The 24110-nt window shown below is 41.2% G+C and overlaps 2 protein-coding genes across 2 annotated transcripts in view; one reads left to right on the forward strand and one right to left on the reverse strand.

Annotated features, from left to right (window-relative positions):
* LOC126251301 (allantoinase) overlaps nt 1–24110 on the reverse strand; it is a 262302-nt gene that overhangs the window by 209449 nt on the left and 28743 nt on the right. Inside the window, exon 2 of the mRNA XM_049951628.1 lies at nt 2133–2325. Within this exon, the coding sequence (XP_049807585.1) occupies nt 2133–2297 (165 nt within the window). The 5' untranslated portion in view covers nt 2298–2325. The remainder of the gene's footprint in view (nt 1–2132; nt 2326–24110) is intronic.
* Nucleotides 1–24110, forward strand: part of LOC126252470 (uncharacterized) — a 1574240-nt gene that overhangs the window by 70228 nt on the left and 1479902 nt on the right. The window lies entirely within an intron of this gene.

Genomic DNA, 24110 nt, shown 5'->3' on the forward strand with positions numbered 1-24110 from the left:
TTTATTTTCTCATACTAATTACATGTTTTCTAAGGATCTTCCAAACATATTTGTTTTAAACTTTCAGTAAATGTTACACAGTACCTTCTGCATAATTTAACACAGCCTTTTTCCAAAATACTGTATATTTTTGAATATATAAATAAAAAATTGCAAAAAAATGTTGTGAATTTTCATTACAATTGAAAAAAATCATCTTTAATAACTGAACTAAAATTTTGTAAAATCCCTGTGTTAAGTTGTAGCCCATATTCCACTAAATAATCTGTAAAAAGTTCAACTTCCTACCTCAAATACACTCCTGGAAATTGAAATAAGAACACCGTGAATTCATTGTCCCAGGAAGGGGAAACTTTATTGACACATTCCTGGGGTCAGATACATCACATGATCACACTGACAGAACCACAGGCACATAGACACAGGCAACAGAGCATGCACAATGTCGGCACTAGTACAGTGTATATCCACCTTTCGCAGCAATGCAGGCTGTTATTCTCCCATGGAGACGGTCGTAGAGATGCTGGATGTAGTCCTGTGGAACGGCTTGCCATGCCATTTCCACCTGGCGCCTCAGTTGGACCAGCGTTCGTGCTGGACGTGCAGACCGCGTGAGACGACGCTTCATCCAGTCCCAAACATGCTCAATGGGGGACAGATCAGGAGATCTTGCTGGCCAGGGTAGTTGACTTACACCTTCTTGAGCACGTTGGGTGGCACGGGATACATGCGGACGTGCATTGTCCTGTTGGAACAGCAAGTTCCCTTGCCGATCTAGGAATGGTAGAACGATGGGTTCGATGACGGATTGGATGTACCGTGCACTATTCAGTGTCCCCTCGACGATCACCAGTGGTGTACGGCAAGTGTAGGAGATCGCTCCCCACACCATGATGCCGGGTGTTGTCCCTGTGTGCCTCGGTCGTATGCAGTCCTGATTGTGGCGCTCACCTGCACGGCGCCAAACACGCATACGACCATCATTGGCACCAAGGCAGAAGCGACTCTCATCGCTGAAGACGACACGTCTCCATTCGTCCCTCCATTCACGCCTGTCGCGACACCACTGGAGGCGGGCTGCACGATGTTGGGACGTGAGCGGAAGACGGCCTAACGGTGTGCGGGACCGTAGCCCAGCTTCATGCAGACGGTTGCGAATGGTCCTCGCCGATACCCCAGGAGCAACAGTGTCCCTAATTTGCTGGGAAGTGGCGGTGCGGTCCCCTACGGCACTGCGTAGGATCCTACGGTCTTGGCGTGCATCCATGCGTCGCTGCGGTCCGGTCCCAGGTCGACGGGCACTTGCACCTTCCGCCGACCACTGGCGACAACATCGATGTACTGTGGAGACCTCATGCCCCACGTGTTGAGCAATTCGGCGGTACGTCCACCCGGCCTCCCGCATGCCCACTATACGCCCTCGCTCAAAGTCCGTCAACTGCACATACGGTTCACGTCCACGCTGTCGCGGCATGCTACCAGTGTTAAAGACTGCGATGGAGCTCCGTATGCCACGACAAACTGGCTGACACTGACGGCGGCGGTGCACAAATGCTGCGCAGCTAGCGCCATTCGACGGCCAACACCGCGGTTCCTGGTGTGTCCGCTGTGCCGTGCGTGTGATCATTGCTTGTACAGCCCTCTCGCAGTGTCCGGAGCAAGTATGGTGGGTCTGACACACCGGTGTCAATGTGTTCTTTTTTCCATTTCCAGGAGTGTACTTTGTGAGGAAAGATGTAATTTATAAGCGTTATTTTAACATTGCAAGTATAGGGCGTTCCGGAGCCCCTTAAGCGCTCTATATAAGCGGGACCTCGAGCACCTAGCAGCCAGTCGCCGACTCACCTCGGAAGATGTTGCCCGCAGTAGGCAACGAAACGTCAGGAAGGAGAAGAAGTTTTATATATGGACAACCGCATTTCAGCTCGGAAGTTTTAATTAATGTAGATTAAAGTTGTATAAAGAAAAGGCTCGTTAATTCTGCCTCCTCCTTCCACCACCCAAAAGCCATGCTTTCGAATTCAGTGATGGAAATCCACGTGTAAAAAAAGATTCAGTGTAAGAGAAATTATCAAAAAAATAAAGAAAAATTCCAGAATAAGAGCAGTACAGGGAAAGCGCGGGCTACACACCGTGGCGCCCTGCGGCAGGTAGGGGGCGTCTGCCCTGCCGGCTGCGCGGTCGCTGGCGGTGACGATGCGGTGGATGCGGCCCTCCGGCGTCACGTAGATCGACGCCTCCTGCACGCCCTCGTCCAGGACGACGCGCTTGCTCCGAAACAGCTGCCACTCCGACATGCTGCGGCTGCGGCTGCTCGCTCTGCTCCTGTCGGCACACACCCACCACAACGTCGCCAGCGCCCTTTGTAAAATGACGCAAAACTCACATTTGTTCAGTAATGATCTCGAGGATGAAACTCTTCTCTCCGTGTTTGCTTACAAATAAATATGTTTTTGGAAGGCGTCCTCCTAGAGCAAAACGAATTTTTTTTTTCTTTTCTTCTATTTCCCATACACTTTTCGCTGAACTTTCAGCATCATCTCTGGGCTAATATTCTCTTTCTGTTAAATAACAGGAAAAATGCTCTTTACTACTTGTACACATATAAGTTCGAGTTTTTAGCGTTCCGTGCCTCAATCGGTGAAAACCGGACCCTTATAAAGGATTACTTTGTTGTTCGTATATCCACCTGTCTGTCTGTCGTCCGACTCTTAAGACCCCTTTTCCTCAGGAACAAATGGACTATCAAGTTGAAATTTATGTCACATACTAAGATATATGGTGTCTTGAAGGTGTGAAATATATAAACTTGTAAGTCAATGCAAGCAAAAGTTAGGGTCATTTACGTCACATTTTGTTATTCGTAAACTCACTCATCAAAACCTGTAGGATAGTTCCCATTGATTTAGAATCATTAAATTTTGCAAGAAACAAAGTTTCGCTATACAACTAAAGTAAAAAGTATGAAAATTGTCCATTTATAATTATATCACATAAAAAGAATATACTTTTGTCATTTGTTATCCGTCTGTCTGTCTGTCCGCCTGATAAGACGCCTTTTTCTGAATAACAAGTACGATAGATGTACACAACAGAACATAATGTCACGTACTAATTTCTACGGTCCTTTGGCTGTGTAAAAAAGAAGCATCTAAGTCAGTTTAATCAAAAGATACGGCAATTTACACCACATACTTCTATACTCGCAAACTCACTCATCAAAACCTAGAGGGTACTTCTCGTTGAAATGGAGTCATAAAATTAGGAAAGAAGCAAGGCTTCACGTACAGCTAAAGGAAAGAATTCGGAAACTGTTAATTTGTAATCATATCTCACAGGAAAAAAATTGTGTATCATTTATTCAACTGTCTTTCTGTCGCTTTTTTCCTACGAATTAGACGAAAGATTTAAACTTAAAATACTGTCGCAAATCTCGCTATCTTACGAGTATCGATATCGATAACGGGTAAAAATCGTCAAGGTTGTTAATCCCCGGGATGAATGAACTATCTATATACATAACTGAGTTTTTACGGAGCCCTCGTAGCGCGAGTCCTATTCGCAGTTGGCCAATTCTTTGTACATACGTTTTTAAAAACTCGAATTTATATGTCTACAAGAAGTAAAGAGGATTTTTGACATTGGTTAATAGAAAGAAAATGAAAGGCCACTGATGATGCTGAAACTTCAGCGAAACACATCTGGGTAATAGAAGGGAAGAGAAAAAATTGTGCTCTGCACAAGGCTGATCCATTCCAAAAACAAATTTCATCTATTCAGTTGGCGATTGCGGTCAGGCTAGAGCCTTTGGAGAATATCTTATATTAAAGCAAGATACCTAGTATTTTACAAACTAGACTTACACTATATGATCAAAAGTATCTGGACGCCCCCATGTAATGCGGAATTGACCACTAGATATTACGAAGGGTGGATCCACCAGTACAAATGGAGGCGGGAGCTATTCTGTTGTGACTAGAGAAGCAGTAACAGCAAAAGACGTCGATAAGGAGAGGTCAATGACTTCGAAAAGAGACCAGTCGTTCCTTGTCACCTGAGTAACAGATACATCAGGGACATTTCATGCCTTCTAAAGCTGCCCAAATTGATTCACGGTGGTGTGATTGTAAAGTGGAAACGCGATGGAACAACAAGAGATAAACCGAGACCCGGCAGAGTTCATATACAGAATGTCAGGGATCGTCGAGTATTGCGGTGGTGGAAAAATTCGCATTAATTCAACAGAAGGAATTATACTTGAGTTCCAAAGTGGTATCAGCTCTCCATAACTCAAAACCTTTGAGTAGGGAGTTAAAAATAATGGGATACAATGGTCGAGCAGTTTATTATAAGACATACATTTTTCTAGTCAATGTTGAACGACAATTGGGCTGATTTACAAAGCGACGCCACCGGGCAATTGATGACTGAAAACGCGAATGAATCAGGATATACCCTGTGAAAATCCGATAGAATGCTTCGGGCTTGGCGAATGCCTGGAGAGCGTTACCTGCAATCATGTGTAGTGCTAACGGTTAAATACGAAGCAGGTGATGTTACGGTATGGTGAAGTTTTTCACTGTTAAACAATGTTTAAAAAAATGCTAAGAATGGGAACACCTTTTACAGCATTCTGTAGTGCGGACGGTAGACGATGATTGTATCGGTATGACAACGCACTAAGTCAGAGCAACATCTTCGAGGCAATGGTTTTTGGACAATGCCATTCCTGAAATGGATTGACCTGCCAAGAGTCCCGACATGAACGCAATGGAGCACTATGGGACGAGTTAGAAAGTTCGACTCCGCTTCACACCCCAAGTGTCTAACATCACTACCTTCCCTAGTTTCGGCTGCTGAGGCAGAACGGGCTGCCATTCCTCCACAAACATCTAGTCATTTCATTGAAAGTGCCTCCAGCAGAGTTTAAAGCGTCATAAAGACAAAGGATGCCCGCACCTCATGCTAATGTCCACTAACAGGATGCCTTTCATCAGATAGTGTACGTATTTTAGCGTAACTTTTAACAACAATACAAATACGTTCACAGGGATTCCATACGTCGAACTGGCTCTTCTCGAAATAATATTTATGTACAGTAACTTAAATATACACCGTAAGCTACTGTGCCCTGCATGGCGGAGGATATATCGTGCCAAAATTATCGATTTTCTTTCCTATTCCATTCGCGATCCGAACGAGAGCAAAATGACTGTCCATAAGCCTCTGTAAGCGCCATAATCTACCTTATTCTCATGATTGCTACGCGAGGTGTGCGATAGTGGCAGCACAATCGTCAAACAGTCTTTCCCGAATACAGGCCGTAGCAAACATGGTTTCCCATGAACTGACTGACTACCTAGGGTTTCAATTTAAGTTTTCCGGGCGTTTCTGTTATACTTTCGTGTGGGTTGTACCGAGCTGGTACGATCCTATCAGCATGCTGCATGTCTACTGCCAAGTCTGCTTGTTAACGAAACCGAACACTGGAACAATAGAGCTGGTCACTTGTATACGATCACCCCTACAGAATCCTTCTCAGAACCCTTTCAGCAATTCTGTCTTCCTTTCCCCTTTCCTTATACTAATTTTATGATCGTTACAATTCAGCATTATCGTTTCTTAGTATTACTCCTCAATACTTATACGATAAGATTTGGTCAATATGTGCACCAGCAAACTTGTAATCAGACAGTCAGGGTTCTTTACCTTTCTTCATCTATGTTACATTTTACTGTATCCATATTTAAAGATAGCTCTCATTCATTACAACGGGTGAAAAATTTGTCAGAGTCTTTCTGCAATCAATTATGATCTCTCGAAATACGATACTTTTTCTGGACAAACAGCATAGTAATTAAAATAAGTTATAGTGCTGCTATCCTGTCAGATAAATTTTTTACGTATATTCAGCGCAGCAAATATTAAGCATCCTCGACGAGCACCCGATTAGTTTGGTTTCTTTGCATCATTCTCCTCTATTAGTCAAATCACATATTTGCAAAGATACTCAGTATGTTTATCTTCGTTAGTAATCGAAGGTACGTTACAGAGTCGAGCGCGTTTCGCAATTCTAAAGAGACTGAATCTACCTGTTCAACTGAAGCAAACTATGGGAGCTGCGTGAAACCTAAATCAAATTTACAGCACCTCCTGAATACTAATTTAGCAACTTGGAGTTGCAGCTCTGATTCACCAAGACATTATAATTTATTTTTGTATAACGAGTCGATATAGTATTCTTGTCGTTCGGAATATGATGAATGTACTCTGTAGTAGCTTTATCATTCTCTGCAGTGCTGCAGCAAGAGGCTAGTTGAAGAGATATGACAACACGACGTATTGGAATCAGCTGTTACAGCTTGGATAACTTCAAAATCCCGTCGCGAAGATTTCTCCCAAAGCAGAGAACCTGTTGCCCCCTTCATCTAGCAACGAATAGTAAATCTACGTTCAGCGTTTCAGCGCTCTAACCTCGACGCAGGATATTAGTTGCCTGTCCATCAGACATCCATCAAAACAAAATATTATTGCTGTCTACACCGTAATTCGTGCACTGCTATTTTTTCCATGTCCTTTGATTCACATGTGTTCTGTCAATTATTATTGTATTTATTTATCATCGTTCATGTTGCAAAATTTTTTATCTGAATACAGTTTGTTTTGATCTAGGAAGAGACACTTCAGAGATGTGGAACGCTTAATCCTTTTAATTTCTGTAATACGAACTTGCTACACCACCAAATAAAGCGCTATGGACGTTGAAAGTTACTGACAGACTCGCTTTACCGATGTGTGCTTATATTCTTAACAGAAAGCTCTTGGATGTAATTAAAAGTTGGCATGCATAACCGAATTTTATAAAAAAAATTTTATCTAGTTCCGTACATTGCAAATTACAGAACAGTTAGAAACATAACGCGAATTCTAGTGTTGTGTAATTTTAACGTACTGAAACATACGTTGTGATGGGCGATGAAAACTTGTAGTAAATTGTTGCTACAGTTTAGATGGATATAATGTGCTTTCTAGCACGTATGATTGTAAATTACGGCAACTGGAACGCAATATATGAAAAAGATGAAAATCCTTCTCTGTGGACAGCAAACTGCATATGTCAAGGGACTGGATCAGTATTTTAACTCCACAGAAAATTTGCAGCGTGTGTAAAGAGTGAAATACCGTGTGAAGCGTCAGAAAAATGGAAGTGGAGAAAACGTAAAGGAAGAGTCCTAATACGGCAAGGTAGTAGCACATCTGACAACGAATCGAGCGGTGATTAAATATAAACACAAGATCGGCGATCAGAGACAAAAAAAATTCGCGACCACAATACATCGTTTATATTTGTGTCCAGTTAGGTTGTTGATGTTCGAAATCTTTACGTTTTTCATACATTAATCCAACAATAATGGCGCGTTATTAAAGTATTATTGATCTCTAGAACGAAGAGCATCCTAGGGCTGTGGATGGTTCGCTGGAGGACCTATGAAGTTTCACAAAGCGAAATATATTACACAATTGACAGAAAGAAGAAGAACAACAAAACGAATGGCAACAAAACGAATGGCAATGGCAGCGGCATAGAATTTTGTAAAATTGATTAACATTTGAAATTATAGTAAGGTCTGCGTAGCCAAAACTTAATATTTTGTGATATACTAACTTAAAGTTCAAAGTACCTGTAATACAAGCGGGCCCTCTAATATTTGTACATGGTTTTCGGAAGTCTGCCTGATCATTATGACGCTAAAAATTGTAATTTTTACATGAGATGACAAAGTTATTGTTTGCATGCCTCAGACAACTATAATTTGGAGACTGACTTGGACAAATACTGCATAACAAAAAAGTGAATCAACCAGAAGACATGGTCGAATGTCATTACACGTTCGTAAATGTACACGCCATCGGCGTGTATGTAAGTGATTACGGTTGCAATCCTCTGTGAAGTAGACCAACCACCGGAGAGCTTTAGTGTTGCTCGTGTTTAGTGTTGTTTCGAGGCCCAGTAGCATATCTAAGGAGCGTGAAGAGCGTCAGATGTTGAGTGACTACTGTGAAGGACGTATTAATGCCACGTATTCATGTGAGACAGCGTTATCAGTACCCGGCAGAGTTTCATTATAGGTCTCCAGTTGGCCGACTGATCGAATCATGCAGTACCCAGATTTGTGGGGTATTCAGACATGTCAGTGACCCGATGTTGGACTGTCTGGCAACGAGAGGGTCGATGACGTCTGATTCCCGCAAGGGAGAACCGTCGTATTGTGCACCAAGTACATCTGAATCCCTTCACATCCCTGACTGTCCCAAGCAAGTAACTGACTCCGTGCAACATTCTGTGTCATCTCTTACCACTGGTCGAAGATCAGCAGGTGCCAGACTAGGGAATTACTGTCCCATCCCTAGGTTGGCATTAACAACGAAACACAAACGGCCGCGATTGCAGTAGCGCCATGAACAAAAGCATGGATTGCTGAGGTATGGTGTCGCATTGTGTTCAGCAATGAATCGCGATTCTGCACTACCATGAATGACAATCGTCGGAGAGTAGGGCGGTGACCTGGGGAAATGACCCTTTCTTCCAATGTTTTGCAGGGGCGCAGTGGCGTTACTTCTGGCGCCACAGCGTGGGGAGCCATCGGATATGTCTGTAGGTCACGGCTGGTAGTGATTCAGGGAACTCTGATGGGACAACGGTACGTCACGAACATCCTGCGTCCCGAGCATTATCTCTCACGCGCCACTATGGCGGTGCCATTTTTCAGCAGGACAGTGCTGGTTCACACATGGCACATGTCTCTATATGAGGTGTCTGCGTGATGCCGAAGTTCTCCCGTGGTCAGCAGCATGTCAGCATGTGTTCTCAATAGAACATGTAGGGGACCAGTTCGGACGTCAACTTCGATCCAGCGCCAGAGTCGAGGATACAGGGATCAGCTGCAACAACTGTAGGTCACCTTGCTTCAGGAAACTTTATGTCTCTTTTGCCAACCTAATCAGTACATGGATCCAAGCCAGAGGCGGTGCAACGTCATACTATTATGGTGCTCGTACTCCGAAGTTCCTTTTGAGTTTGACTTAGTTTTGAAAACACTGAAGCAACGCAACACTCTCTCTCAACCCGTGAAGTTAGATTTCGTTTACTCCTCCCCTTCTGGGTGCTTCAGTTTTTGTCAGGCAGTGTAGTTTGTCTATTTGCAGGCGTAAGAGATGCGCTCAAAAGCGTTATGTGTCTTTGAGACATGCTAAATATAGAGAAAAATTATGGTAATAATTACGTCCATTTTCACTTTGGTGAAGTTATGAGATCCATTGATTGCTATAAACGCAACACAGCTGGGTGACCTGGGAGAAATCTCCAGCTGATGGTGGCGACGCGTTTACTGTCTTGACACACAGCCAAGCTGCTCCAGAAGTAGCGATTACGTCAGACGCTACCTCTCAGTGCAGCGTGTTTAGCGCGCCGCGGCACACGCTGAGCCGAGTGCACATCTGCTGATACTGTGAACACTTAATGAGATTGCATTTTCTGGGAGACGGTGCTTTCTATATATACTGCTTCGTGTTTTACAGATGCGACACCTCTTTTCTCGTCAGAAATTTGTATCGTATTGAGAACTTCATCGCGAAGGAAAATTTTTATTATATTAATTACGGCGGCAGGCGCAGGAACGACGGTTTAAATGTTGCAGAATACATTGCTTGCATTTGTAGATAAAGAAGGGGAGTTTGTAACTTAGAAAAGACTCAGAAATGAACTACATTACGTCTCGATGACTATTGTCAAACTCCATTCAGGCAACGTAGTTGGGACAAAATGAATACTGCTTTGTCCACTGCTAGTCATATATTGCTTTTTATTACATCTTCAGCTACACGGATGCTCTGCAAACGAAGCTTAAGTGCCTGGCAGAGGGTTCATCGAACTACTTTCACAATGATTCTCTATTATTCCACCCTCGAACAGCGAGCGGAAAAAACAGTACACCTAGATCTTCCCGTGCGAGCTCTGATTCCCCCAATTTTGTTACTATTATCGTTTCTCCATATGTAGGTCAGCGTCAACAAAATATTTTCGCATTCGGCGGTGATAGCTGGTAATTGAAATTTCGTGACAGGATCCCGCCGCAACGAGAAACGCGTTTTAATGATGTCCACCCCAAATCCTGTATCATGTCCGTCACACTCACTCCCCCATTTATCGATAATGCAAAACGTGCTGCTCTTCTTCTTTGAACTTTCTCGATGTACTCCGTTAATCGTATCTGGTGAGGATCCCACACCGCGCAACAATACTCCAAAAGCGGACGAACAAGCGTAGTATAAGCAGTCTCTTTAGTAGAAGTGTTGCTTCTAAGTGTTCTGCCAACAACTTGCAGTCTTTGTTTCGCCTTCCCCACAATATTTTATATTCGTTTTTTCTAATTTAAGTTGTTCGTAATTGTAATTCCTAGGTATTTAGTTGAATTTAAGATTTTTGGATTTGACTGATTTATCGTGTAACCACAGTTTGGTTCAAATGGCTCTGAGCACTATGGGACTTAACAGCTACGGTCATCAGTCCCCTAGAACTTAGAACTACTTAAACCTAACTAACCTAAGGACAGCACACAACACCCAGCCATCACGAGGCAGAGAAAATCCCTGACCCCGCCGGGAATCGAATCCGGGAACCCGGAACCACAGTTTAACGGATTCCTTTTAGCGCTTATGACCTCACACTTTTCATTATTTAGGGTCAATCGCCAATTTTCGCATAATTCAGACATCTTTTCTAAATCGTTTTGCAGTTTGTTTTGATCTTATGATGACTTTACTAGTCGATAAACGACAGAATCATCTGCAAACAACCTAAGACTGCTTGCTGCTCGGATCGTCTCCGAATTCGTTTATATAGATAAGGAACAGGACAGGGCATATAAAAGGACCCTGGGGAACGCTATAAATCAATTCTGTTTTACTCGATGAGTTCCCGTTAGTTACAACGAACTGCGATCTCTCTGACAGGAAATCACGATTCCAGTCGCATGACTGAGATGATATTCCATAAACACGCAATTGTGAGGTACAGCGCCAAAAGCTTCTGGAAACCTAGAAATACGGAATCAATTTGAAATCCCTTGTAAATATTAATAAGCTAAAATGTTACTACGGTAGCACGTAAGACAACATAGCCTACACAGGATTGAATTTTGTGACACGTTAAATCATATCGACCACCTAGTCGGTAGTGTACGAGTAGCTTACTGCAGGCGCCTCTTCTGCAGTGTCAGCGAGTTGTTTTGTCTGAGAGTGCACAGGAATTTCGACAGCTTTTCGTTCAGGTGGGGCGCAAAAGCACGACTGGTAAATTGCTCGCGCGCTGCCACTGAGTTGCTCAGTTTTGATTGAATTTGACACAGTTAAACATCAAGAAACATACCAACACTCATTCACTATGAGAAACGGTTCGTGAGTACTGCGAACAGTTTCATTTCTTCTTTTTTTCCTTAATATAGGTACCGTTGTATGATGATATAAGATTACCAGACAAAAAGTTGAGTTATCCCACTGCGCACGCACAGATGATTCGTTAAGCCTTTACAGTTAGGGCAACGATGAAGTGAGGTACTCAACCGTGCGCGCACTGCCTGTACGTGATCATAAGGCAGTATCGATTAGTGAGACATTTATGTTTCAAGCGGAAGTTATGTGTAAAAATGGATAAATGTAAGGACGTGACAAGAGTGACAAAAGGGGCAACGTGCTTGGCAGTGCCCAAGGCTATACGATGTGTGAAGCTGCTGGATTTGTTGGTGTTTCGCGGCGGATTGTTCAACGTATCTAAAAGCAGTGGTGTAACTCGTGGCCAGGAAGCACGAAATTAGAATTGTAGTCGGAAAAATATTCTGACTGAGTGGACCCGGAGGCGCGTTTCGCAGCTTGTGAAACAAAATCACTCCCAAACCAGACAGCAATTGCTGCAAGCAGTGAATGAAGGTCCAAGGAAGAGGATGCTGGTAGACCTCCTTAATTCATATAATCTTATGCGAACCGTATTCTTTCCAACGAGAGTGCAAGGGAACAGTAGAACAACCATAGACAACATTTTTGTTCATTCCTCATTACAAGAAGGGCATTCTGTTAGCAAAAAGGTGAATGGCCTTTCAGATCATGATGCACAAATTTTAACTCTAAAAGATTTTTGTGCAACAACACGTGTTAAATATAGTCATCAGCTGTTTAGGAAAGCTGATCCAGTTGCTGTAGAGACCTTTGTAAACCTTATCAAGGAACAAGAGTGGCAAGATGTTTATATAGTAGACGATAAATATAATGCTTTTCTCAAGACATTTCTCGTGCTCTTTGAAAGTTGCTTTCCGTTAGAACGTTCAAAACAGGGTACTAGCACAAACAGGCAGCCTTGGTGGCTGACTAGAGGGATAAGAATATCTTGTAGAACAAAGTGGCAATTCTATCAAAACGTTAGAAACAGTCAAAATCTAAATGCAGCAGCCCATTACAGACAGTATTGTATGGTGCTTAAAAATGTTATTAGGAAGGCAAAAAGTATGTGGTATGCAGATAGAATAGCTAAGTCTCAGGATAAAATTAAAACCATATGGTCAGTCGTAAAGGAAGTGGCTGGTCTGCAGAGACAGGTCGAGGATATAGAATCAGTGCCTAGTGGGAATTTCCGTGTTACTGATAAGTCGCTTGTATGTACAGTATTTAATAATCACGTTCTGAATATAGCAGGTGAACTAAATAGAAACCTAGTCCCAACAGGGAATCATATAGCGCTCTTAGAAAAAAGTGTTCCGAGACTGTTACCTGAAATGCTCCTCCATGATACTGACAAGAGGAAGATTGAGTTAATAATTAAATCACTAAAGACCAAGAACTCTCATGGATATGACGGGGTATCTAGCAGAATACTGAAGTATTGTTCTATGTATGTTAGCCCAGTACTTAGCCATATCTGTAACTTTTCCTTTAGGAGTGGTCGGTTTCATGAACGATTAAAGTACTCGGTAGTGAAGCCACTTTATAAAAAGGAAGACAGGGATAATGTTGACAATTATAGACCTATTTCTATGCCATCGGTGTTTGCTAAAGTTATCGAGAAGGTTGTATATACAAGGTTACTGGAGCATTTAAATTCACATAATTTGCTGTCAAATGTTCAGTTTGGTTTTAGAAATGGTTTAACAACTGAAAATGCTATATTCCCTTTTCTCTGTGAGGTTTTGGACGGATTAAATAAAAGGTTGCGAACGCTAGGTGTTTTCTTTGATTTAACGAAGGCTTTTGACTGTGTTGACCACAAAATATTACTGCAGAAGTTGGACCATTATGGAGTAAAGGGAGTAGCTTACAATTGGTTCGCCTCTTACTTTAAGAACAGAAAGCAGAAGGTAATTCTCCGCAATATTGAGAGTGGTAGTGATGCTCAGTCCCAATGGGGCACTGTTAAGTGGGGCGTTCCCCAAGAGTCGGTGCTGGTGCCACTGCTGTTTCTTATTTATATAAATGATATGCCTTCTAGTATTACAGGTGATTCAAAAATATTTCTGTTTGCTGATGACACTAGCTTGATAGTGAAGGGTCTTGTGGGTAATAGTGAAACAGTATCAAATAACGTAGTTCATGAAATAATTTCGTGGCTTGTGGAAAATAATTTGATGCTAAATCACAGTAAGACTCAGTTTTTACAGTTTCTAACTCACAATTCAACAAGAACCGATATTTTGATCATACAGAATCGGCATATTATAAGCGAGACGGAACAGTTCAAATTCCTAGGCGTTCGGATAGTAAGCTGTTGTGGAAAGCCCATGTTCAGGATCTTGTTCAGAAACTAAATGCTGCTTTATTTACCATTAGAACAGTATCTGAAATGAGTGACACTTCAACACGAAAAGTAGTCTACTTCGCATATTTTCATATGCTTATGTCGTATGGTATTATTTTTTGGGGTAATTCTTCTGATTCAAAAAGGGTATTTTTGGCTCAAAAACGGGCTGTTCGAGCTATATGTGGTGTAAGTTCGAGAACTTCTTGTCGACTCCTATTCAATAGTCTCGGAATTCTTACATTGCCCTCACAGTATATATTTTCTTTAATGTCGTTTCTTGTTAGCATCATTAGCCTATTCCCAAGAGTAAGCAGCTTTCACGCAGTTAATTCTAGGCAGAAGTCCAATCTGCATGTGGAATGCACTTCATTGACCCTTGTGCAGAAAGGAGTGCAGTATTCTGCTGCATCCATTTTCAATAAGCTACCACAAGAACTCAAAAATCTTAGCAGTAGCCCAAACTCTTTTAAGTCTAAACTGAAGAGTTTCCTCATGGCTCACTCCTTCTATTCTGTCGAGGAGCTCCTGGAAGAGCTAAAAAATTAAGCAAATTCCAGTGTTACATTGTTGATTTTCTGTATTTAAATTTACGACTCGTCACCTGAATATGTTTTTTTATATTTCATTTTATCTGTTTCTAATATCGTGTTATAATTTCAAGTATTGACTCGTGCCATGACCATGGAGACTTCTCCTTAATTTGGTCCCACGGAACAATAAATAAATAAATAAATAAATTCCAACGTGTTAGCGAGAGCACATTGCACGCCAACTGCATGCAGTGGACGTTTAAACCTGACAGCAGTTTCTGCAGGCAGTGAATGAAGGTCCATTCCAACCTGTTAGCGATAGATCATTGCGACGGGAATTGCACGCAATGAACACTTGGAGTCGGTCACCTCGCAAGAGGCCATTGCTCACTCAGGGACTTAAAGACTACAACAGCAAATCATCGGGCTGGAGCAATGTGTGAGTGGCTTTCTGAACATTCTCCCACCAGATTCTGGATGCGACGTACCTGCGCAGCCTAGTGGCCTCACTTCCTAATCGAATCCACGGGATTATCGACAGGCGGAATTACACAGGATTAAATGATGCTTGTAATGATTCCTCTAAGGGCTACATTGTTTTGTGCTGTGAGTTTAGCAACAGCTGGAAGAAACAAGGGAATGAACGAAGATTGGATCTCTTCGATATAATTATAATTAGAGCGTTCAGGACAAGGATACAGGACGAAATAGGAAAATTTTGTTTAAGGAATCGCCGTGGTACTCGTACGACTTGATTTATGAAGGACAAAACGAAAAGTTTTGTGAGACTCACCGCACGAAGAACTGCGCAAATGGTCAAGACTCAATTGCATTCTGGTCGCCTGGATGACATGAATGTATGCACAAGAAGTCCCTACATGGCTTCTATTGCCTTTTCTGCGAAAAGCGTTTTTTGCATTATATACCTATATGTGGTAATTCTTACACCACAGGTGGATATAAATCTTGTTTTATATTTATTTCGCCGTCCTCAGATCGTATTTTCCTTATTAGCCATGGCTGAAAATTGAATCGAGTCAGAAACGGCGATCAGCGTGGTATGGTCATCCTGTTCTGTGGGAAAATCCCCTCACTAAATTACTCCTATAGATAAGTAAACTAAGAAAGCGAAACGAAGAAACCGTAATTTACGTGAAGTGGTTGACGTCATACACGAGATAATAACAGCGAGACCTCCAATGCTTATCAAAATCTGAGGTCCGACAGAGCCACTAAACTAACAAGTTATTATTTCATAACATCACTGAATGAGACGGATAAAAGTTGATTGATAGAAGTTAGGTAACAGAATGAGACACAACTCTGATCTAAGTTAAGTAATGGATCAGAAGCAGAAAAGTACAAAAGTTTCTTATACGCAAACCGTTTACGAGTTACGAATACCAGGTTAGAGAAATGATGTGGAAAGAAAATGCTTTACCGACATTCTTTTCGCGAAGAAATTAGCATTTAGACTATAATAAAGGAAGAAAATCGTATGTAACGTTCAATATTAACAGTAACAAGAATACATTACGATTTCCATAAATGTATCATGTCTACATCGCATAGGTCTAGACAGGATACATTTATGAAAGTGTAATAAGGCTGTAGACCAATAGGCCTCGTTTTCGGAATCGATTTCCTTTATGTACAGGGCAGAACGGTTAATTTCACCCTAATATTTTATCTGTTTCTAAATAAGAAGTATTGCACTTGCGGTCAAAGGCGCTGCAGTCCTGGACTGTGTGGCTGGTTCCGGCGGAGGTTCGAGTCCTCCCTCGGGCATGGGTGTGTATGTTTGTCCTTAGGATAACTTAGGTTAAGTAGTGTGTAAGCTTAGGGACTGATGACCTTAGCAGTTAAGTCCCATAAGATTCACACACATTTGAACATTTATTGTACTTGATGAAAAGATTATGATCGTTTGTTCCTTTTTCTTTGACTCTCTCTCTCTCTCTCTCTCTCTCTCTCTCTCTCTCTCTCTCTCTCTAACTCTCTCTCACACACACATATATATATGGTCATTATATACGGTCCGCCTTTTCATCTCAGAGCAACACTTGCAACCTATATCCTCAGTTATCCTCGTATGCTGGATATATTCCAGTCTCTGTCTCCTCTACAGTTTTTACTCTCTACAGCTCCCTCTAGTATCTTGGAGGTATCTCCTGATGTATTAGCAGATGTCCTATCATCCTGTCCCATCTTCTTGTCAGTGTTCTCCATATCTTTCTTTCCTCTCTGCGCAGAACTTCCTCATTCCTTGTCTTATCAGTCCACCAAATTTTCAACATTCGTCTCTAGTACCACATCTCAAATGCTTCGATTCTTTTCTGTACCGGTTCCCCACAGTCCATGTTTCACTACCATACAACGCCCGGCTCCAAACGTACATTCTCAGAAATTTCTTTCTCAGATGAAGACGTATGCTTGATACTAGTAGATTTCTCTTGGACAGGATTGCCCTTTTTACCAGTGCTAATCTGCTTTTGATGTTCCTCTTGCTTCGTCTCATGAGTTATTTTACTGCCTAGCTAGCAAAATTCCTTAACTTCACCTACATCGCGACCATCAATCCCAATGTTAAGTTTTTCGCTGTTCTCATTTCTGCTGCTTCTCATTAGTCTTTGTTCGATTCACTCTCAATCCATATTCTGTACTCATTAGACTGTTCATTTCACTTAGCAGACCTTGTAATTCTTCTTAATTTTCACTGAGGATAGCAATATCATGATCGAATCTTATCATTGATATCCATTCACCTTGAATTTTAATTCCAATCTGGAATCTTTCTTTTGGTTTCATCATTGCTTCTTCGATGGATAGACTGAACAGTAGGGGCGAGAGACTACATTCCTGTCTTACACCCTTTTTAATCCGAGCACTTTGTTCTTGCTCTTCCACTCTTATTATTCCCTCTTGGCTCTTGTACATTTGTGTATTACACGTCTCTGCTTGTAGTTTACCTCTATTTTTATCAGAATTTCGAACATCTTGGACCATCTGACACTGTCGAACGCTTTTTCCAGGTCGATAAATCCTATAAACGCGCTTTGTTTTTCTTTAGTCTTGCTTCCAGTGTCAACCACAACGTCAGAACTGATTCTCTGGTCTCTTTACCGTTCCTAAAGCTAAACTGATCGTCATCCAACACGTCCTCAATTTTCTTTTGCATTCTTCTGTTTATTATTCTTGTCAGCAACTTGGTGGAATTACCACCGTTGCTTTTAAGGGGGCATTGTATGTCCTATGCCGCCAATGTTAAATTATCGAATTTTGTGACCCATTATCTTGGAAACATTTTAAGGCACCAACTTACAATTTTCCATAATTATTCAATGCACCTTTCTTGATACACTGAACTAGAGTTATTACTAAAATTGTATTGTGGGGCATGTTATCGTTTTTTTCCCAACACTCAATTTTTTGACAGAATTTTATAAATAAATGAACATAAAAACAAAACAACTCAGAATATTTCAATTATTCTAGTTCCATGTGTGTTGAATCTCACACTTGGCATGCTGCGAAAATTCCATGTCTCTACCATCAGTACTTTTTTAGAAAACGGGTCATTTATTGGAAAAAAATGTTGTTCAGAGATATTGAGGTTTAAAACTTTTTTTATTACAAATTCTTATACATACTTACGTTTCTGCATCTTTTATGCACTAGAATTGCCCTGGCCCATAGTCTGTGTCTTCTTCAATGTCACAATAGCCCAGTGCTTGCCTCCTCCTTTTCTTTTTTGCTTCTTTTGTCATTTGCTGAGCAGCTAACTCTGCTTCACGTACACGAAATTCATCCAGTTCCCGTAGTCCTTTAGCTGTGTTCTGTCCAAATCTTAGCCCTAACTTCTCCAGAACGTTAAGTCTTTGATACTTCCCACCACTAAAAATTATTACAGCAACAGAAATTGCTAACTTTAGAGTCATAACGCCCACTAATACATTTTTAGGCACACAGCACCACACAACATTATTGAAGCATTCATTCATTACCATGTAAACACTTGTTTACTAGCTCAGGATTTTCCAGATCTATGTAAATACATAGGTTTGATTGCCTCCATTACTGCCAAAGGAAGAGAATCTTTATGTGTAAATTCATGCAGGGTGACAGAAAATTCAGCTTGCCTATATTTACCCGAAGTGTTTGGTGTAGGTGGACACAAAGCATGACATGGCTTTTCATCGGTTGATATTCGATGAAAGGAAGTGCTCCACACAGCTCTTGTAATCTTCTCAAAATTGACACAGTTATCTCTAGTGGCCTTCCCATAATATTCTTGTAATTCATCAACTACTTTGTCTGTTTGTCTCTGAGCACATTTTATTGTCTTGCCATCAGACAGTTTTGTGTTACCCAGCTAGGTTTTTAGGTTACGCAGACGTGTTCCCATCCTTATCCTGACATGGCCAACACACTCAAGTTTTTGTATAGGAACATCATGTGGCTTACTGTTTTGTACTTCAATGAAAGCCTTGCTGTTTCCATCACCTAAGTAATTCACATATCTGACACCTCTCTCCTTCTACGAACGGTAGAAAATGTTAACTGCTCCTTTTACCTCCGTTCCTCCACTTGTGCCATCATAATTTTGTATACACTGCTGCTTATGAAGTAATCTGTTCTTCTGATTCATTGTACAACCTAGGCAGTACTTACTGAGAACTTGAAAATCCAAAACTTTTCCATTGTGAATACTTATTGCACAAGTAATACCATTTTTAGAACTAAACCCACGCTTTTGCAAGAATCCATCCACAGCAATGCTGATGTCTGTGTCAACAGCTTCTGATGTATCAGCATCCACTGAATCTTCAGCCACAGCATTTACAGAGTCCTCAATTGCTGTTACATATTTAGTGTACCTAGAAGGTAGTTTTGGCAAATTCAACACAATGCAGAGACCATTACCAGCCCTTGCACCTATACCAATGCATCTAAGGCCTTAGAAAAGTCTCACTTTAGTTCCATACAATTCATTACCGGAACACTTTGATGAAGTATGAAATTCTTTTTCGTTTTTGCACTTCTGACATTTAATAATTAATTTAAACACAACAACTATTGGAGCTCCAATATCCTCATAAAGCTTAACTTCACCACCACAAAGACAGCAAGAGACAGTTTCAGAAAGAACTTGTGCAAGGATTTGCAGATCAATAATGACGTTGTCCATAATATCATTACTTTTGCCACTGTCACCCGTTTCTAAAGTTACTTTTCTTTTCGATGCACTAGGGGGCGTGGTCACTTCAGAAACATTATCGGCCAGCCGGGGTGGCCGAGCGGTTCTAGGCGCTACAGTCTGGAACCGCGCGACCGCTACGGTCGCAGTTTCGAATCCTTCCTCGGGCATGAATGTCTGTGATGTCCTTAGGTTAGTTAGGTTCAAGTAGTTCTAGGTTCCAGGGGACTGATAACCTTAGAAGTTAAGTCCCATAGTACTCAGAGCCATTTGAACCATTTTTAGAAACATTATCGTGGTTTCCTTCATTTCTAGCACACATGTTTTCAAGTACTTCAGAAGAAAATGCATGTCTCACATATCTGTTACCCGCAAATTTGCGTTTCTTGAAGTTACTTTTACGCTTAGTCATCTTATTTACGTATAAAAAGCAATAGTAGTTAGTTTACTACAAAAATAGCCGATAATCACACTACTTTCAACGAAAACTAGTATCAGAAACAAAGGACAGATTAGTTTATTCGTATTGCCAATTTCTGAGACATAGCAGTGGGCACGAAACAAAGCACTTCACAGCCTTTTAGACTGTGCAGTCCCCAAGATATGACTGCTCAACTGTGGTAGCATATGCGTAGCCACGAAATTTGACAGTCACACGTCATCATTGAAAATATTATTTGAAGGTTTCACAATTGTCTGATTTTAACGTATTGTATACCAAAAGTTTTGTGGAAAGTCCGAAGTACATTATGGAGTAGAAAACAGAAAATCTCAAATTTCAACGAATTTCACGTACAATGTCCCCTCAAAGTCACCGAAGGTTGTATTGACTTTTCTATACAGTCAGTCTGTCCTTCCGACAGTCATTTCTTTTTCGATTTCTTCACATTTTTCATGCAACCATTTCGCCTTAACTTCCCTGTATTTCCTGTTTATTTCATTCCTAAGCGACTTGTATTTCTGTATTCCTGAGTTTCCCTGGACATTTCTTTACTACCTTCTTTTGTCGATCCAGTGAAGTATTTGCTCTGTTACTCAAAAGTTTCTTCGCTGTTACCTTCTTTGTACCTATGTTTTTCTTTCCAACTTCTGTGATTGCCATTTTTAGAGATGTCCATTCCTGTTCAGCTGAGGTACCTACTGAACTATTCCTTATTGAAGTATCTGTAGCCTTAGAGAACTTCGAGCTTAACTCTTCATTCCTTAGTACTTCCGTGTCTCACTTCCTTGCGTATTGATTCTTCCTGGTCAGTCTCTTGAACTTCAGCCTACTCTTCATCGCTACTTAATTGTGATCTGAGTGTATATCTGCTCCTGGTTATGCCTTACTATCCAGTATCTGATTTCGCAATTTCTGCCTGACCATGATGTAATCTAGCTGAATCTTCCCATATCTCCCAGCCTTTTCAAGTAACCCCCCTCCCTCCCTCTTGTGATTCATTAATAGAGCATTCGCTATTGCTAGCTCAAATTTATTGCCGGACCCAATTAGTCTTTCACCTCTCTCATTCCTAGTATCAAGACCATATTCTCCCATAACCTTTTCTTCCACTCCTTCCCCTACAACTGTATTCCAGTCTTCCGTGACTATTAGATTTTCATCTCCCTTTAGGACTGAATTACCCATTCAATAACCACACTTACTTTCTCTACCTCTTCATCTTCAGCTTGCGACGTCGGCATCTATACCTGAACTATCGTTGTTGGTGCTGGTTTGTCGTCGATTCTGAGCTGTTCACAGTAACACGCTCTCTGCCCTACCTTCCCAGTCATAAAGAACTGTACGCCCGTTCTACTATTCTCTACTGCTATTGATATTATCCTGTACTCGCCTGACCAGAAATCTTTTTGTTCTTTCCATTTCACTTCACTGACCCCCACTGTATCTAGACTCAACCTTTGCAGTTCCATTTCCAGGTTTTTTAGCCTCCCTTCCACGTTCAAAATTCTGACATTCCAGGCCCCAACCCGTAAAACTTTATCCTTCCGTTGATTATCCAGTCTTTTTCTCATGGTCACCTCCCTCTTGGCAGTCCCCTTGCGGAGATCTGGATTGGGGAACTATTCCGGAACCTTTTGTGAATGGAGAGATCGTCATGACACTTTTTCAATTACAGGCCACTTGTCCTGTGGATACACATTATGTCTCTTTAATGTAGAGTTTTCCATTGCATTCTGCATCCTTATGCTATTGATCAGCGCTGACTCTTCCGGATTTAGTGGCTGTTTTCCACCCCAAGGGCAAGAGAGTGCCCTGAACCTCTTTCCGCTCTTCTGCCCTTTTTGACAAGGACGTTGACAGAATAAGAGTGACTTCTTTTGCCGAAAGCCTTGGGCCACCAATGCTGTTGATTTTTATTCAAGATTTAAGCGCTGGTTGTGTTCGAACCTAGGACCGAGACGTTTTTATTAGGACCCATAAATCACGAATGCTTACTAACATATAATACAGAAGTAATAATAGTCTAAGCCATAAGTGATTTCTTTCCGTAATCTTTCTTAGGAGGCTAGAAGAATATCTTCGTGGAACAGAGACATGACACATAGCGAGAAAATCGGGAAAAACTACATTATCGACGCTTTGAAGTAGCGTTTGCGGTGGCACAATCATCGGTTATTCTTCAGTTCACAGTATTGTTAGTTAAACAAAGCAGTACTAACTTTTAATAAACGTGTCACTGTTGTTAAAGTCCTCCATAATGTACTGATCAGAAACAAGCGTCGGGTAATTTGTGAAAAGGAATTCGTAGGAAATGAGAGTCATAACGAATTTTCAGAGAGGAAGCTCTGTTAATGAGTACTTAATTGTAAATTTAAGAACTAACTCATGTAACTACCATTAGTTCTGCTTCGCAAAGCATTGTGTCTTTTCCGTAGTGGTATTACTGCTCTTAGTTTTAAAACAAGTAATTCCAGAAATATGTATATGTTAATATAACACCAATAGCAGTAGTCTTATTAAAAACAGTGCTTTGAAATGTAGTAGCAAACTTCACATTCTACTCAATTCCTCTAAACACCAACATGCCCGTACAGCGCCCGCAGCTAATCTAACGGTCTGGTCATGTGCAGTTGTAACATGAAAACTGTTAGGCTGAATACAGAGGTTTTTATAGAAGAGCCAAGGTACAAATATAGCATAAAGCAGATATTGAAGCAAGTGCTTAGTACGCATATTTTATCTAGAACCGTAGGCATTTTATTTGTGTAACCGGTTTCCAAGACACACAAAGCATTTGCTAATGAACGAGAGGATCAAATAATTGTCCTTATATGTCTTCGAAGAACTAAGCGCATTCACCTTTTATATTTACATGAGCTCTTAGTATGTAGAAATCGCCCGTTCTTTCACTTAAAATTACTCTTGTGAAAACTACGCAAATTAGCAAAGTGCCAGTTGGTGACAATACGAACGGTACTGAAGAAGTCTGAAGCAGACTGCAGCAAAATAGCAAAAATTTTCGAGTAATTTCATCATAAATGATTATTATGGTTAAGGGCACTAGCCTGTCTGGGTCACTGGGGCCCTTTTCATCATTAAAGAACCAATTGCCATATGATAAACCACCACGTCCACGTATTACTCCTGAGAATACAGCACCGCTAGTTATAATACTTTCCCAGTTAACACTTAGGTTTTAGTGAAACCAGATATGGAGTTGCGATAAGTGTCAGTTTCTCTACAAACATTTACATTTTGGTTTTTCAGCTTGCTTTCATCACAGTGTTTACGGATCATCTATTTCTCGGCTATAAAAGTGCTATTCTCCTTTTGTTAAATGTTTCACTGTGTCATGAGTCAAGAAATTCCATCAATTTGCCTATGAAAGAGATTCCAATACCAGGTGATAACAAAGTTCTTGGATTCCTCTATCTAGAGGTGCGTCATACAGTTCTATGAAGAAGGTTTGTTTCAGTAAGGAGCTACTTCAGCTTTAAACTTTCCCTCTGAATCACCTGAAAAAAAGGTAAAAGAAACAGTCAGGTTGAGAAGACTTTTACAAGCACTGGACATATTTCCTCGAAAGAAGGATTCACTTCATACCTTCGAGGAAAATAATACCACTCCTCCTTCTTCCGCACCATTTCTTTGCAGTACAGAGCCGTTCATCTACCTAATGTAGACTGCAGGAAGAAACAAAACAAGAGATAATTAAAAAATTAAATGGACCAGTAGGAGAAGAGAAGGTAGTCTTATTTAAGGACTAATGCGAGGAATATTCGGAAAGTAAGAAACGATAGGTCGCGAAATGGAAACCACAGTGAAAATCAAAACTGTTTTCTTTGCAGTAGTTAGCTACACCTTCCAGCTACTTCTCTGCACAGTCGCCGCTCAGACTTAGACATCTGTTGTAGCGTTGTACCAACTTTTCAATTACCTCGTTATAGAAGACAGCCGCCAGTGCTTTTCGACAGTTTTCTTGTCTGGACTGCAGCTGGTTGTCTGTGGCAAAATATAGCTTCAGGCGAAATCATTCACCAGGCCCTCATACTCGGCGGGAGACGCTAATTTCTAGCCATCTTTACGATCTCATTGTGA

Source organism: Schistocerca nitens, chromosome 4, assembly GCF_023898315.1.
Source record: "Schistocerca nitens isolate TAMUIC-IGC-003100 chromosome 4, iqSchNite1.1, whole genome shotgun sequence".
Lineage (NCBI taxonomy): Eukaryota > Metazoa > Arthropoda > Insecta > Orthoptera > Acrididae > Schistocerca > Schistocerca nitens.